Source organism: Protomyctophum parallelum, assembly GCF_964188405.1.
Source record: "Protomyctophum parallelum genome assembly, chromosome: 8".
Taxonomy (NCBI): Eukaryota; Metazoa; Chordata; class Actinopteri; order Myctophiformes; family Myctophidae; genus Protomyctophum; species Protomyctophum parallelum.
Window position 1 is genome coordinate 38,059,766 of NC_139703.1, and position 17,720 is coordinate 38,077,485.

Sequence of the window (17,720 nt, forward strand, 5' to 3'; positions counted from 1 at the left end):
TACCTTTAGAGCATGTACTGTACGCTGAAGTATTTGGGCTTTTGATCCGTGAAAATCCGGCGAAAATCCATCCCGTTTGTTATGATAATCAGCACCAGCGGCCATGATGGTGAGTCACAAGTTCCCCCCCCCCCCCCCCGACAAACCCCCCGTCCACTTGCATTGGCCTCAATTTCCCAGAAGCCCTAGCAGCCCACAGCATGTGTTGATCTACAAGCTCATAGCGCGCCACAGAGTGGCACGCTATATATTCGAGGTCAGGCCTAGACAGAAAATGACTTATGGAATCCACGTAGGGAGCAGGGAGTAGGGAGTATAGGAGTAGGGAGCAGGGAGCAGGGAGTAGGGAGTATAGGAGTAGGGAGTATAGGAGTAGGGAGCAGGGAGCCGGGAGTAGGGAGTAGGGAGTATAGGAGTAGGGAGCAGGGAGCAGGGAGTAGGGAGTAGGGAGCAGGGAGTATATGAGTAGGGAGCAGAGAGTAGGGAGTAGGGAGTAGGGAGCAGGGTGTAGGAGTAGGGAGTATAGGAGTAGGGAGCAGGGAGTAGGGAGCAGGGAGCAGGATGTAGGAGTAGGGAGTAGGGAGCAGGGTGTAGGAGTAGGGAGCAGGGAGCAGGGTGTAGGAGTAGGGAGTATAGGAGTAGGGAGCAGGGAGTAGGGAGCAGGGAGCAGGGTGTAGGAGTAGGGAGTAGGGAGCAGGGTGTAGGAGTAGGGAGTATAGGAGTAGGGAGCAGGGAGTAGGGAGCAGGGAGCAGGGTGTAGGAGTAGGGAGTATGGAGCAGGGTGTAGGAGTAGGGAGTAGGGAACAGGGTGTAGGAGTAGGGAGTAGGGAGTATAGGAGTAGGGAGCAGGGAGTAGGGAGCAGGGAGCAGGGAGTAGGGAGTAGGGAGCAGGGAGTAGGGAGTATAGGAGTAGGGAGCAGGGAGTATAGGAGTAGGGAGCAGAGAGTAGGGAGTAGGGAGTAGGGAGCAGGGAGCAGGGTGTAGGAGTAGGGAGTAGGGAGCAGGGTGTAGGAGTAGGGAGCAGGGAGCAGGGTGTAGGAGTAGGGAGTATAGGAGTAGGGAGCAGGGAGTAGGGAGCAGGGAGCAGGGTGTAGGAGTAGGGAGTAGGGAGCAGGGTGTAGGAGTAGGGAGCAGGGAGCAGGGTGTAGGAGTAGGGAGTAGGGAGCAGGGAGTAGGGAGCAGGGTGTAGGGAGCAGGGAGCAGGGTGTAGGGAGTATAGGAGTAGGGAGTAGGGAGTATAGGAGTAGGGAGCAGGGAGTAGGGAGCAGGGAGCAGGGTGTAGGGAGTATAGGAGTAGGGAGCAGGGAGTAGGGAGCAGGGAGTAGGGAGTATGGGAGTAGGGAGCAGGGAGTAGGGAGCAGGGAGCAGGGAGTAGGGAGTATAGGAGTAGGGAGCAGGGAGTAGGGAGCAGGGAGCAGGGTGTAGGGAGCAGTAGGGAGTAGGGAGCAGGGAGCAGGGAGTAGGGTGTATAGGAGTAGGGAGCAGGGAGTAGGGAGCAGGGAGTAGGGTGTATAGGAGTAGAGAGCAGGGAGTATAGGAGTAGGGAGCAGTAGGGAGCAGGGTGTAGGGAGCAGTAGGGAGTAGGGAGCAGGGTGTAGGGAGCAGTAGGGAGTAGGGAGCAGGGTGTAGGGAGCAGTAGGGAGTATAGGAGTATAGGAGCAGGGTGTAGGGAGCAGTAGGGAGCAGGGAGCAGGGAGTAGGGAGTATAGGAGTATAGGAGCAGGGAGCATAGGGAGTAGGGAGCAGGGAGTATAGGGAGCAGGGAGTATAGGAGTAGGGAGTAGGGAGCAGGGAGCAGGGAGTAGGGAGCATAGGGAGTAGGGAGTAGAGAGTAGGGAGCAGGGAGTAGGGAGCAGGGAGTAGGGAGTAGGGAGCAGGGAGTAGGGAGCAGGGTGTAGGGAGTAGGGAGTAGGGAGTAGGGAGCAGGGAGCAGGGAGCAGGGAGTAGGGAGCAGGGAGCAGGGAGCAGGGAGTAGGGAGCAGGGAGTAGGGAGCAGGGAGTAGGGAGCAGGGAGTAGGGAGCAGGGAGTAGGGAGCATAGGAGTAGGGAGCAGGCGCCACGTTACCTCCACTCCCAGCTTCAGGAGGTACTTGACGGCCTCCAACTCGCCGCTGGCGGCCGCGGCGTGGAGGCCGGTGTAGCCGTGTTTGTCCTTCACCATGACGTCAGCACCGTGAGACACTAGCAGCTTCATCACATCCACGTGTCCTGAGGAGAGACGTGTGGGCATTGGAAGATTAGTTAAGAGTGGAGGCCTCATTAATTAATAGTCTTGGAAATACATTTAAAATGTTCATACAAATGCAAAGAAAACATAGGCAGCAAACAGCAGGAAACACCGTTGGTACATCACTGAGGATACGTCCCTGCAGGTGCATCCATGTATGTATTTTGTTATAGTTATTCTATTCATAGTGACTCATAGGAATAGACTACGTGACAACCAGGAATAGTCTGGTTACCACCGGAGAGACGGGTGGCAGCCGGAAAGTAGACGGCACCCGGGAGCAGTATGGGTTGGTTGGCGCCCCAGCCTGTGTCTTCCGTGAGGAAGAAGCCCAACAAACCCACGGTGAGGCCTTTAGGAGGGCCATTCAAGCCTCAAGCAGAGCCTGCGGCACCACCAAGGGCAAGGTGGAGCCTGCGGAACCGTTGCGGCTCGAGAATCCACCATTCCTGAATAAAGTGCCTGGTGCTGGGAGTCTGGTGCAACCAGGGGGGCAGTCAGACAGATATTTTGTGAAGCCTATAAGGAAATCGCGATTCATATAATGGCCTGTTGTGGCGCTGTCATTGGACCCAGAAAAACCCATAGCCCCATAGAAGTCCATGTATTTGGGCCCAACTTCACCTAGACTGTATTACCTTAATAAACATGGTCATGAATACTTTCTGCTTCCAGTCACTAGTTTAAAGTCTCATTTCTAATGTCATAATATTCTTTTTGGAAAATTATGGTCCCATTAATTAAAAAAATGACCATAAAGTCTCGTATGTTCTGAGGGGCGTGGCTACCGTTACAGTCTATGATCGGGATTCCCCTCCCACTCGAGTCAAAATAAAAACCAACGGAGAAGAAGGGGGGAAGTCCCGCCTCGTGTCTGGGCCAGCCAATGGCCAGCTGGGCCAAAACGGAGCCAGCCAATGGCCAGCTGGGCCAAAACGGATCTAGAAATATGGCGATTTACATCAGGAATTACCATAGAATTACAGGCTTCATTTTACGTCCATGTTAGACCCGGGGAACGCTTTGTCCATATTTTTTACAGTCTATGGGTGCAACGCACAGGGCCTGACCTGGTGAGACGTAGGAGGGGCCCGGACAGGAGTCAACCCACAGAGCCTAGTCCTTCCACGCGCCAGAATGGTACCCTCCCAGTCCCGGCAGAGTAGTTCAGGAGGAATGGATTGTGTGGCCCTGGTTTTTCCCTAATGGGACTGATCGAGGGTAGCTACTGGGACGTAAGTCGGGACTTGATCACCCCGGCTGGGTCACCTGAGTGAGGGGTATGATGTTGGGAGACCTGAAACCCCGTTGACCTTGGGATACATCACTGAGGATACGTCCCAGGTGCATCCATGTATGTACGTATTTTGGCATTACAACTTTAACCCATTAATTAGCACAATCATTCCCGGGATTCCTTCAAAATAGGAGCTCTGGTGTGCCGGAGAGACATGGCCTGAACTGATGATTAATCACCATTCCAACTACCGGTATGTGCAAAATATGCCATGTTTTTCTGTATATTGTTGTGGGAATGGAAAGATAAAGTACAGAAGGGGGATATATATACATTTAACAGATGTATGCATGGTTTATTCTTTATAACAGATCCAGTGTGGTAGGACGGTGTCTCTCACCCACGTTGTCGTACATGTGATTTGAGCCGCTGCCTATATGTAATTATTTATTAACCTTTATTTAACCAGTAAAAACCACATTGAGACTGAAGTCTCTTTTAGACAGTGTGAACTGGCCAAGACAAAGAGGCAAAATAAGTGACACAGCTCTGCCAGTAACAAAACATAAATACAAAATAATAATTGTGCAGCCTTTTTACGGCAAAAACCCAATTGTGTTAGTTCCCCCATCCAGATAGGGCTACATATTGCAGAATGTCATCCAAGCATGCATTCATTGTGTACTTTTGTTTAAATCAAACTCATTTCACAAATTAATTAACCCATTCTGACCTGAGGTCACATTCTAAAAATGTCTTCTACATCCTGACAGTTTTCTGAAAAAGCTATGTTTCTATGTCAGTCGTTCTTCGATTCTTCAAAAATAGCAGACCTACAAGCTCGTAGCGCGCCACTCGCTATGAGCTTGTAGTCTGCTATTTTTCAATAGCTAAAGCATAACATTTTTAGTTTTTGCTCTATTGTACTGCAATTTTTGTTGTTCTCTTGTTTGTGTGGTTATACCATGCTATTTTTTGTCTTGGTTTCTTTTTCTTTTTACCTGATCCTGTACAGCACTTTGTAAATGTGCTCTATAAATAAAGTTTGATTTGATTTGATAACATAATGCTAACACCAAATTAACTCAGTTAATTAATTCCGTTATTTTGACTAAAAATATATATATATTTGGCTTTTGGCCTATCGTCAAGTTGACCGACAGCATCCATCCATCCCGCGTGATTATGCATTTATAGCATCATGACACAAGATAGTAAATACCTGTAGTAGTATTTGGGCTTAAAGTATTAAATTACCTACTTAGCAGTATAATTACTGCTCCCAGAGAGATGCACGGGGGAGTGACAGTGAACAGCTGTCCCCGTTTCCTTAAATCCCTGCGGTCTTAAGTACCGTACACATAATCTACTTGGAAGCATGCATGCAGAGACTCTCCAAACAGCAGTAAGGCTGGGCTAAAGATAGGAGATCCTGGTAAGCCATCTTTGCATCGACATGGCTGTTTGCATTGACGCTGCAATTACTCCCCCAAAGAATTGCCAAAATGGCAAAAATGGTTGGTATTCACCATTGCTTTGAGTTGCTTAGCGGATTGGATGATTGCACTCTCCCACAGTAATAACAAGGGAAAAAACAACACACAAGTTACAATGTCTAATATTCAAAAATGTCGCTAGCCCCATGGCATAATTGCCTAAGTCACATTTTTAACGTTTTCAGGAAAGTGACTTAGGCAATCTTGTTGCCTGCCTTTATTTATATAGTGCCTAACACAGTTGATTTATACTGTACGGTCTTATTGCCAATGTTCTCAACCATGTATCAGAATGGTTGGGAATTTCAATAAGGCAAAAAAGGTGACTTAAAGGCACTTTCTTCGTCAATTACGATATACATGATTAGTTGTGAAGTATCGCCTTCACAGACAGTGGCCTTGTGGTCAGAGTGTCCGCCCTGAAACTGGGAGGTCGGGGGTTCGATCCCCGGCCGGGTCATACCAAAGACTGTAAAAATGGGACCCGATGCCTCCCTGCTTGACACTCAGCATCAAAGGGTTGAATTGGGGGGTCAAATCTACGAATCAAATGATTCCCGAGCACGGCACGGCTGCAGCTCACCGCTCCCTGGCTGCGGCTCACCGCTCCAAGAGATGAGAACTAATTTCACTGCGGTAACATGTGTGACTTTGACTTACCGAGGTACGCAGCCCAGTGGATTGGCTGTCTCTCCTTCTTATCGCTGGCATTCAGGTTGGCCCCTTTGCTGAGAAGCAACTTCACCATCTGTATAGACAACAGCAGGGTAAAAATAATAACCTGGCTTTAACATTAAACAAATGTTCTAATTGATGCATCAATGGACTAAATAGGAATTTAAAGCCCTGTTTAGAAAGACTATAAGCGACCTAATGATGGTACTTTGTTAACCCCCATTCTGGACGGGTCGGGAACCCCTTTTGGTGTTTTAAGCATTATGATATACTTTAGCTATCGAGTAAATCTGCTAATAGCAGATCTACAAGCTCATAGTGCGGCACCGAGTGCCGCGCTACGAGCTCGTAGATCTGCAATTTTTGAAAAATCTTGAAAATGTGTCGCAAATATTTGAATATATACTGTATTCTTTCAGAGCAAACGTTTTTAACTCAAATCTTTGCTTCTGGGAGGTTCCTGGAATAACACATTTCCAGATGGGGGTCGGCGGCCAATTTCATATCATTTTTGGGATTCTTGACATGAAATATTGATCACCACTGATATAGAAACATGAGGTGTATCAGGAAACCGTCAGGATTTAGAAGAATTTTTTTTATAAATGTCGGCGTCAGGCCTAAATGGGTCAAACACACGTTAGCCCATTTTGGGCGGGAACCCCTTTTGGTGTTAGCATTATGTTGTAATTTAGCTATTGAAAAATAGCAGACCTACAAGCTCATAGCGCGCCACCGAGTGGCGCGCTACGAGCTGTAGGTCTGCTATTTTTGAAAAATCGAAGATCCACTGACATAGAAACATGGCTTTTTCAGAAAACTGTCAGGATGTAGAAGACATTTTTAGAATCTGATCTCAGGTCAGAATGGGTTAGTGTTATACGTTACCTCGGCGTGGCCGCTGAGCGCGGCGTGATGCAGCGCCGTCCGACCCGACCTATCAGCAGCGTTCACGCTGGTCAGGTGGGGTATGAGGGCCTCAGCGCAGGACGTGGCCCAGTTAGACGCCGCCGCGTGTAACGGAGTGTTCCAGAATTTGTCCCTCGTGTTCACCTCCGCGCCCTGCCTCACCAGAAGCCCCACGGCCTTCTGAAAGAGGTAAAGACATAAAAAAAAATATATATATATATATATATATATATAGTATATATAAATACATATATACAGTATATATATGACCTCCGGTCCCTGCCTCACCAGCAGCCCCACGGCCTTCTGAAAGAGGTAGAGACATAGAAATATATATGAATATATATATATATATATATATATATATATATATATATATATATATATATATTCAGTCAGTTTCACTCATATGGATATGAAGAATCAACTGACTATTGTTACTGCTACTGAATTAGTTACATTTTCGCTAGAAACAGAGAGACTGTATCATATATGAGTGACTGACTGTTGCAAACGATACAGAGACACCTCCCTGACAATAACGCCGAGACAGCTTGTTTACGATTTTAAGATGACCCCACGTTGTTCTCCATAGAGAAATTACTAACGTGCACCGGGCAGAACCAGGGGATGAGCGAGTGACGTCAGGACTTTAGAACCAGGGGATGAGCGAGTGACGTCAGGACTTTAGAACCAGGGGATGAGCGAGTGACGTCAGGACTTTAGAACCAGGGGATGAGCGAGTGACGTCAGGACTTTAGAACCAGGGGATGAGCGAGTGACATCAGGACTTTAGAACCAGGGGATGAGCGAGTGACGTCAGGACTTTAGAACCAGGGGATGAGCGAGTGACGTCAGGACTTTAGAACCAGGGGATGAGCGAGTGACATCAGGACTTTAGAACCAGGGGATGAGCGAGTGACGTCAGGACTTGGGCGCTCTATTGGTTCACTGATCTGGGCCCCCTCTTCCAACCTTCCCCGGTAGAACTCACACTGAGATCACCCTGGGCAAGACCGCGACTGAAAAGACTATATCAGCGGAAGTGCAGGATTTTAGCGGAAGTATCGCCCTGCAATGAAATGACGTTGATGAAAGAAGTGTTTGGTCGGGAAAATATCGTATCCGGGGGAAATATACATCTGACGGATATTCCGGATACAACTGCCGAATGGCTTCTCTGCCTTAGGTTGTGACCAGGCTTTTCTTTTCGCAGATAAGTAAGCCTGGGACCGAGGCTACACTGAGATCACTAACAGCCCCTTTACACTAGGGCTGCACCGATTCATCGATTAATCGTAATCGAATCGATTATTCAATTAGTTGTCAACTAATTTAGTAATTGATTAATTGAATCGGCAACTAATCACTAGAGTTTTTTGCAATTTATCATAGGTGATTTACTGATTTCCCACTTAACCATAGTTTTGAACCATATTTTTGAACCATAGTTTTCCAGTGTTAATTGTATAACTAAACTAAAGAGGAGTGAGCCATCTCTCTTCCCTTATAATCTGATGATAGTTGTGATAGCGACTGCAAAGCAAAATATGACACATAACGATTATAGTAAGTGTAAGAACAAAACATATGGCTTGAATATTTTAAATGACCTATTTGAGTTCAGAAGAGTACCGTTCCTTCTAGACTGACACATTATAGCTATTCTTTAATCAAATGTATGCAGTCAGAATAAGCCAAAAGACACCATGAGTTGCTTTAATTAATTTTAATTTAGTTTGTCTTTTATTTGAATAGCAGCCTAATCAGCAGCTAATCAAATGCATTTTTGAATTAATTATATTTTTTGTTAGTTAGAACATGTCTAAAATAAAATATATTTTTAAGGTGATAGCTAAATAAGTGTCATAATCCGATTAATCGTTTAACCCATTCTGACCTGAGATCAGATTCATACGAGGTTTCCGCCGGACACACACTGGTCCTGATGAACCCATTCTGACCTGAGATCAGATTCTAAAAATGTCAGTCGCTCTTCGATTTTTCAAAAATAGCAGACCTACAAGCTCGTATCGCGCCACTCGGTGGCGCGATATGAGCTTGTAGATCTGCTATTTTTAAATAGCTAAAGCATAACATGATGCTGACACCAAAATGGGTGCCCGGTCAGAATGGGTTAAATAATCGGCAGATGAATCGATTATGAAAATAATCGTTAGTTGCAGCCCTACTTTACACTGTTAGTGGTTAGAAAAAACACAAAGTTCACACACACTCCTAGAGCAGATTTCATGGCCCGTTCGCACAGGCTATAGTAAAAGCATCAATACACTTTCAAGATTTGTTTTTGAAATGTTCAAAAATAGCAGCTTAGCTTGTATCTGCTATTTTTGATTAGCATCTAAAATGACACAGATTTCAATGGATTAGTAGTTAATTAATTTCACCATGTGCAATTAATTACCTCGTTTCGGGAGGCAGCTGCCCGATGGAGGGGAGTCAGCTGGCATTGGTCCTTAGCATTGACATTTGCACCTGAGAGAGAGAGAGAGAGAGAGACAGAGAGAGAGAGAGAGAGAGAGACAGCAACAATGAGGCCATTATCTTCACCATTACAAAACTGCGTAACTAGCTACTATAGAAAATGAAATAATGTATATGCCAATGAAATAATAATGATCACACCCACCATCTGGCTGTATGTAAGGATGACTAATTAGCCAAGATGGTAGATAGACGACCCTGGCTGACCTATTGGTCGAAAACGCGCCGTAGGTCCTGTTTATATTTATTTGCCTTGCTCATCAATAAATTATATGAATCTGTTTTTCACCAAAGACAGAGTGCCCGGCCCAGGCCGTAGCGTAACGGTCTGCAATTTACACCTTTGGGAATTAAGCAGTGGAACTTGAAGGAAAGATACCTTTTTTTGTCTATATATGATTCTACCTGTATCGCCTAAAGAGCACCCATTTAAGGGCCTCCTATATTACTCCTATTTTAGAGCCGAATAAAAGTCGGTTCGGCTCTGTAAAGCCTGCCTACAAATACAATGTAGGTTCTACAGAGGTGCAGGGGGGCGGGTACCGTCCTAAAGTCGGCTCTTCGGTGCTACTGAAAACTTCTGACGAGCCAAAATCATTCCGGCACTACAGCGCCGAAAACAGCCGTAAATAGGAGTATGAATCGGCCCTAAAAGAGCCACTAACTGATCCCTGCAGCGCTTCCATTCCTCTATTTTTATGCTGTAGAAATAGGTTTAGCTATAATTGCAACAAAGAGGGTTTCCAAATAGGTTTTATTTACCAGAAGTGATGAGGAGGTCCATGATCTGGACGTTACCCAGACAAGCAGCAGCGTGCAGGGGGGTCCGGCATTCTTGGTCCTGTATGTGAGGACAGATTCATTAGAACACCAAGGTCACATATAGCCCTGGTTCTTCTTGTGGTGCCAAATCAAAGATTCAAAACATAGGAATACAGTCATTACATGTATTGTATTAAAACTACTTGTTTAGCAAAAGCCTGATGCACACCTCAGAAGGCTAGTGACAGGTGAGTAGAGCAATAGAGCATATATTAAAAAATGGGTATCTTTGAAAAACAAAGAAAAGGTCCCGTACACTGTCAGACACTTGCCAAAATGTTGCTCTTTGAAAAAGAGCAACATTTGTGTCTGAGTGTGCGAGACCTACTCTTTTTTAATGTATTAAAACTACAAAATAAGAATAATTTGTTTTGTGATTTTTTTTTTAGCACTATTTATCCCCACACTCCCACTATTTTCATTGGGGTTAGTAACGGGCCATGTTGGGTCACATTTACATGGGAGCATATTGGAGCAATGAGCTTTTCACAATCACGCATGCAATACAGAAGGATTGATGAAATTAAATAATGATCAAAAATCTAATAATGAATTCACCTATTTTGATTACAACTCAATAAAGAATGTTTTTTTTGTCATATTGCAAAAGGGATAGTACTAATTGTTATGGCAATGTGGTGACACTTAGAGAAAAGACAGAACAAGCTCAAATTGAACAAGCTAACAAAATGTGTTACATACAGCTTGAAAGGTGATAAAATAGTATTTGCAGTTTGTCCAGAGCATCATTACCAGTGTATTGACATCTTCATTGTGGTGCAACAGAAACTTGACATCCTCAGCATTTCGGCTGAATATTGCCTGGACCAATGGAGACTGAAAGAGGGGTATTTCGACATTATTAATATGCATAAGAGATACACACAGTCACACACATACAGTAAGTATGAACAGCGTTTAGCGATAACATAGCCTCGGTACCCAGGCTTTCATTTCCGTCTGCGCAAAAAATGAAAGCATTGGCCGCTCTGGTCTGAAAGTCTGTTAGTACTCTCTGTGAATGAATGGTAAACTAATGTCTCAACTTATGTTTACGTTTCTAAATTTCCTAAATCCTCATCCTACGATGTCATGCAAATCGCAAAAGTAGCCGATTTACAAGCTCACAACAACAACAAATGCATTGCAATGCAATGTGTTGTGAGCTAGTAGATCTGCTACTTCTGCAATTTTATATGTTGGGTTTTTTAAAGTAAAAGCTTTTGAGTGGTGCAACCACTCCAAGGAACAGCAATGTCCCTGTGTCCATCCCCATGTCTGTACGTCCCTATGTTTAGAGTACTAACCAGATCTACTAGCTGGCGCTGGAGTCCACTAGCACCAGTAGTTCTCGAACGTTTTATGGACCCACTGTAATACTAACTCTGTGAGGGTACAAACGAACATTCTTATAGACCTGTTACGGTCATCCAGGGCCATCTCTTTGTGTGTTTCTGGTAGTATTATTATTGTCCTCTCACTTTCTATGTCCGTGGCAAAAATGTCCACCACAAAACCAACACCTATACGTCGTGGGTTGTTAAGAGCTTTCAAGAGTGGGAGGAACGCCTCCAGGTCATTTTAGCCGTTGCTTTATATCACTATTATTGTCGGGCTAGAAACCTCTTATGTCCATATTGGAACTTTTGGTGATTTTTTTATGCGTCATTAATGTCACACCACAGCGTCACACAAAAGCATCAAAAGTAGCAGATCTACAAGCTCGAAGCACGGCGCAAAGCCACACATTTTGAGCTAGTCGATGTGCTACATTCGTTTATGAATGTGAATTCAGTTTTGGACATATGAGATTCCCACCCGACAGACGATATATATGTATATATATATATATATATATATATTTTTTTTTTGTCATTTAAGTTTTTCAGAAACCTTAAGAGGATTTAGAAGCTGTTTTTAGAATTGGCCTTTATAGGTTAAACTTTTTTTTTTATTTACTATTTTTAACCGTCTTATAAAAGCCTGTGGGTGTGAATTATATGCTGCTGGTGCACCAGTCACAGAGTAGGCCTATAATAGATCCGCCTGGTATAGACCATAAGAAAAGCCTACCGTACCATTATATCTCCCCTGACTGTACCAGTCACAGAGTAGGCCTATAATAGATAAGATCTGCCTGGTAGACCATAAGAAAGACCATATATCTCCCCTGACCTGAAGTAGGACTTCCCTCTCGTATTGGTCGGGAACCCCTTTTGGTGTTTTAAGCATTATGTTATGCTTCAGCTATTGAAAAATAGCAGATCTACCGGTACAAGGTCTGTAGGTGTAGGTCTGTAGGTCTGCTATTTTTGACATGAAAAAGTTTGAGCACCACTGACATAGAAACATGGGTTGTTCCGAAAAATGATAGGATTTTGAAGCCTTTTTTTATCGACCTTTACCACCTATATGGTGGTAAATGTTTGCTTTCCCATGATGACTCGGGGAGACCCCGGTGGGTTTTGGATCTAGGGTTACACAGTGTCTGCCGTGAACCCGGGTCGGGTGTCCTGGCCTGGGCTGGGCCTGGGCCGGTGGTGGGGTGGTGGGAGTTGGCAGGTCAGAGAGGGGTGAATAAAAGCACTGTAGCGTTGGCCTGAAGCCCAGAAGATTAACTAACGTAACATCTCCCTGGCCAAGGGAGGGAATCCCTCTTGACCTACTGTAGCAGGAGACCTGCGAGTACAGTACAGGGTTCGACTCTTCTTGTGCTGCTGGCATAAAGCATGATTCATTTACAGCCGCAATTTGCAACACTAGATTTTCTTTTTTTATATAATTGAGTTGCAGCAACACCAGCCATTCATTGACAAGCCCATGTAATGTACGTACCAAACAAAGTCCTATCTGATTGTATTAAAACGACGCTAAACTCACCAACATTGCAGCCGTACGAAAAGCGTTTGTTTCATAGGGGCCTAGTATGTAAGCGACTGAGGCAACCACACTTTGCAATTCTTTCCAAAATTGTGACTTTTCTAGTTATTATGAGCTACTTTCTGTCAAGAAATTCCGTGCAGGTGATACTTTTTCCTAGTTTGGAAGCACTCGTTGGAAATCACCCTACCACCACCTGGATGTTGCGTTGTTGAAAACCCTTCCTAACTACAACACAACGAAGGAATTTATTGACAGAGAGTAGCTTATAACATGTCTAAGGTGGATTTATTTATAATGTATTGACAGAGAGTAGCTCATAACATGTCTAAGGTGGATTTATTTATAATGTATTGACAGAGAGTAGCTCATAACATGTCTACGGTGGATTTATTTATAATGTATTGACAGAGAGTAGCTCATAACATGTCTAAGGTGGATTTATTTATAATGTATTGACAGAGAGTAGCTCATAACATGTCTACGGTGGATTTTTTTGAGCGGTAGCACACCGTCTCCAATGCACAGCAATGTGTCTGTCTGTATGAGTAGGACCTTTGACCCATGTCTGAGTATAGGAACTATATTGATTGACCCGGGAACCGGCAGCTGCTTAACACATTTTGGTCGGGAACCCCTTTTGGTGTTTTAAGCATTATGTTATTATGATTCAGCTATTGAAAATTAGCAGATCTACAAGCTCTGCTATTTTTGTCTGCTATTTTTGAAAAATCGAAGAACGACTGACATAGAAACATAGCTTTTTCAGAAAACTGTCATTTTCAAAACAGACATTTTTAGAATCTGATTGATCATCTAAGGTGGATTTATTTATAATGTATTGACAGAGAGTAGCTCATAACATGTCTAAGGTGGATTTATTTATAATGTATTGACAGAGAGTAGCTCATAACATGTCTAAGGTGGATTTTTTTGAGCATGTTTTTTGAGGATTTTTTTAACCTGATCTGATTGAGGGACTGGTCAGGACTTTTCTGTTTGGATGAATGGGCTGTCGAGTCTGGTACCGTGTTGGAACTCTAGCCTAAGTTGTAGACGCTCGTATTTTATCGATTCCCCGACGTTAATGTCAGGACTCGATAAAATACATCTATGAGAGTCTAAATCTTAGGCTATTGCAACTCTAGATTCAACCCATTATATTAAAAAAAAATCTTAATTTAGGTCACACAAAAATGTGCAGTCATCCATTTATTTATTTTTTACATATTTTACAAACTACATTTGGGAGTTATTATGTGCGATCTGGTCTCTGCTCTGAAGAAAACTCTATATATCTTCAAAACATGTATGATCACAGCAATGATTTATTATCCCTGTTGTAAGGGGAGGGGCTAATGGGCACATTTTACGGAAGCCAGGGTAAGGGTATATATGTCAAAGTGTCTCCCTGGGCACAAGATGTCCCTGACGTGAGTGCAAAGCTAAATTGAACGCTAAATACGTTATTTTTAGTCACCTATAAAGGCTCTTTCAGAGTCTGGATTTTCGGTGGCGAGTTGACCACCGGAGCTGAAATAACGTTAAGCGCTGGTGAGTTAAGGCTCATACATAGTCTGGATCTTCGGTGGTGGGGTGACCACCGAACTACAACATGACGTCACGAGCCGCGGTGAAGAGCAAACCACCGCCACCGCTCCAGCCCTTCTCTCTGTTTTTACTCACCACTGCTCAACGTTATTACTGCTCCGGTGGTCACCTCACCACCGGAGCGGTGGTCACCTCACCACCGAAAATCCAGACTATGAATAGGCCTTAAAAACAGAGAGAAGGGCTGTGGCGGTGGCGGTGATTTGCTCTTCACCGCGGCTCAGTGACGTCATGTTGTAGTGCGGTGGTCACCTCAGTGACGTCATGTTGTAGTTCGGTCTTCACCTCAGTGACGTCATGTTGTAGTGCGGTGGTCACCTCACCACCGAAAATCCAGACTATGAATAACGCTTAAGACTTTTACTACATAATGATTTGAATTTTGTTATTTTTCCATGTCATGATTTATGAATTGAATACCTAGGACCTGAATGGAAACAAGACCGCAGGGACTTTTTTCGGTGATCCCATTGGACTTGTGTTTGACTGTACTCTGTACTGATTACATTACTGTCTGACTGTACCCTGTACTGATTACATTACTGTTTGACTGTACCCTGTACTGATCACATTTCTGTTTGACTGTACCCTGTACTGATTACATTTCTGTCTGACTGTACCCTGTACGGATTACATTACTGTCTGACTGTACCCTGTACTGATTACATTTCTGTCTGACTGTACTCTGTACTGATTACATTTCTGTTCGACTGTACCCTGTACTGATTACATTACTGTTTGACTGTACCCTGTACTGATTACATTTCTGTTCGACTGTACCCTGTACTGATTACATTACTGTCTGACTGTACCCCTTACTGATTACATTTCTGTTTGACTGTACTGATTACATTTCTGCTAATAAAGTATTCAATCAATCAATCAATTGCTGTGTGTCAATAACTCAATATATATATACATCCTGTTTTTCATCAAAAGGAGGAGAGTTTCTATGAAAACTGACCCTGACATATATTCATTATATAAACATGTCAACAGTGAACCACACAGATATTACTCTCTCTCTCACTCACACACACACACACACACACACACACACAGTGTGGGATACAAAAAGAAAACCCCACTGAAGGCTATAAGGGAACAAAGTGTGGTGTAACATGTCCAGACCATGTAACTGTACTAGTAACTGTTACATTACCAGGCTGCTACATTAGTAGCCAACGGTAGTGTAACTGTAACAGCAGAATAGCAGCTGTGTGCGCGGCTCACCTGCTCTGTGATGTCTAGGATCCCCATTTCACTATCAACCAGGACGCTCTCTCATGAGGACCGACTGGAGAGGAACGGTTTACGTCGGACTTTTAGCCGGCAGACATTTCTTCTACAAACATTAGCTAGTGATTTAGCTTCGCTTATGCTAGCTGTGCTCTATGGTCTTCACTCCACAGCCAGCTTTACTAGTTAGATAATATCGCGAGAGAAACCAAGGAGCAGGAGACAAGAGCTGTACTTTAGAAGGAAGGGAAGGGACAGTGACGTCACGGCCACACTTTCCGCTGCTTCAGTGTTGCCAGATTGTGTGAAATAAATAAGTAGCCCGGTTTTTTTGATTGATTGATTGAAATATGTACATATCTACAGTTTGTAGAAATTACAGTACATTTCAAGCACAAACTCAATACAAAGACTGTTAACTGTGAGTGGACGACCCAATTAACTAGCATTACACTTGTTTACAAGAGGGTCCACCATCTTCAATTCATCAAAACATTTAGAGACGTACAAATGGACACTTCTATATAGTCTGTGAAAACATTTTCCATTGCCATTTTAAAAAAATATATATCATATTATATATAAAATATGTTTGAACACAAATAGAAAATGTTTGAGAACCACTAGTTTAAACCACGGCGAGAAGCGACCTCGCCCGTGCACGCATCCGCCTCGTTGACGGCAGACTGCTGGGCGAGCGCTGGCGCTTTGGCATGGGGGGGGGGGGGGGGGTCAGATCAACATGGAATGAATTCTGTACTTGTACTCTGTACCATATAAGGAGTATGTCTTGAGTGTACAGGGTTTGATGAGGTCAGATCAACATATGGAATTTCAGAACAGGTCAGCTCCATACATGGAGATCTAAGGGTGGCAGTGGGGACATTCTCCTGAGTGTACAGGGTTTGATGAGGGCTCAGATAGGGCCGGGCCTTCATTTTCGGCCTGTTGAGAACTCTAGTTTTCGCCGGCTGCCGGGTGCGACACTGAGACAGCACTAATAAAAACTTTGGGGCGGGCCTGAGACCCCTTGGTCAGAACTTCTGACCAAGGGCCCAGCTAGGCACTCCAATGTTGAAGCGCTGGGCCCTAGTGGTAAGAGGAAGGACTGCTCATGACGAGGAAACCCCGTGCAGCTGGGCTTTAACATTGAGCGCTCGGTTGCACTTCCGCATTTGACCTCCAAATTTTGGAGGTCAAATGCGGAAGTGCGCCCAAAAAGGCGGAAATAGACAGTCCCTCCGGTGGCTTCAAAACGCCACTGAGCAACATCCACTGACATGAATAGCGGAGGGGGCGGAGCTTCGCGCCAGTTCAGTCTCTATCCTTTTAATACTCTATGGTTCTGACATATCCATATATGGAGATCTGAGGTCAGATGTAGAGTTGCTGGCCAATATTGATGACATCAGGGATCTCCATATATGGGGCTTAACTGTGACAGCAGGTCGCATTTACTATAACCCAGAGTAATCTAGTAAGAGAGTGACGACACTATAGCGTTGACTCCCATTGTAACAATGGAATGCTGAAGTGCTCATTCTATCTCAATGGGATAGTTCCAATGTTTGGAACTATAGCCTATAGCACCGCGCTTTGCGGCGAGATCAAAGCGTGTCGCCACTCGGCTATTTCCATCCCTGATGATATCACGTGATGTGACGATGACAATGGGCACCATATATGGGGGCTGATGTCACGTGATGTCACGATGACCTGGGCACCATATATGGGGGCTGGATGTCACGTGATGTCACGATGACCCGGGGGGCTTGCCTGGGGTGACCAACCAACCAACACACTGACGGGAAATGCTAGATTCCATAGTTAACGTTGTGTGACCCGCGGTCGCAACAACATTAGGAAACAAGCTGCAACTACACTTTAGAAACAAGCCAGAAGCGTGGGCCGTGACTCAGCGGTCCAGGAACCTTGTCTGTCCCTCCATAAAAAATATAAAATAAATGCGAAAGCCACAAAAAACGCATAAAAAAAAAAAGAAACAAACCCCAAAACACACAACCCTCAACTACATGTCTATATGAGTATGACTACATTAAATCTAACAAGCAACCTTTCAGGAAAAAAACACGCCAAACATCGCGTATAATAAGCGGAC

At 44.4% G+C, this 17,720-nt stretch overlaps 1 protein-coding gene across 2 annotated transcripts in view; it reads right to left on the reverse strand.

The window, feature by feature from the left end:
* Positions 1–15,764, reverse strand: part of ankrd52b (ankyrin repeat domain 52b) — a 56,372-nt gene extending 40,608 nt beyond the window's left edge. Inside the window, exons 1-8 of one of the 2 annotated variants that reach the window (XM_083772324.1) lie at positions 15,596–15,764; positions 10,625–10,708; positions 9,812–9,890; positions 8,970–9,040; positions 6,815–6,850; positions 6,524–6,688; positions 5,621–5,708; positions 2,066–2,208 (exon numbers count right to left, since the gene is read on the reverse strand). In XM_083772324.1, coding sequence (XP_083628450.1) covers positions 2,066–2,208; positions 5,621–5,708; positions 6,524–6,688; positions 6,815–6,850; positions 8,970–9,040; positions 9,812–9,890; positions 10,625–10,708; positions 15,596–15,622 — 693 coding nt within the window. In that variant the 5' untranslated portion in view covers positions 15,623–15,764. Of the gene's footprint in view, positions 1–2,065; positions 2,209–5,620; positions 5,709–6,523; positions 6,725–6,814; positions 6,851–8,969; positions 9,041–9,811; positions 9,891–10,624; positions 10,709–15,595 lie in introns of both variants that reach the window. The other variant, XM_083772323.1, reaches the window with a different exon arrangement.
* Between the last annotated feature and the right edge of the window lie 1,956 nt (positions 15,765–17,720).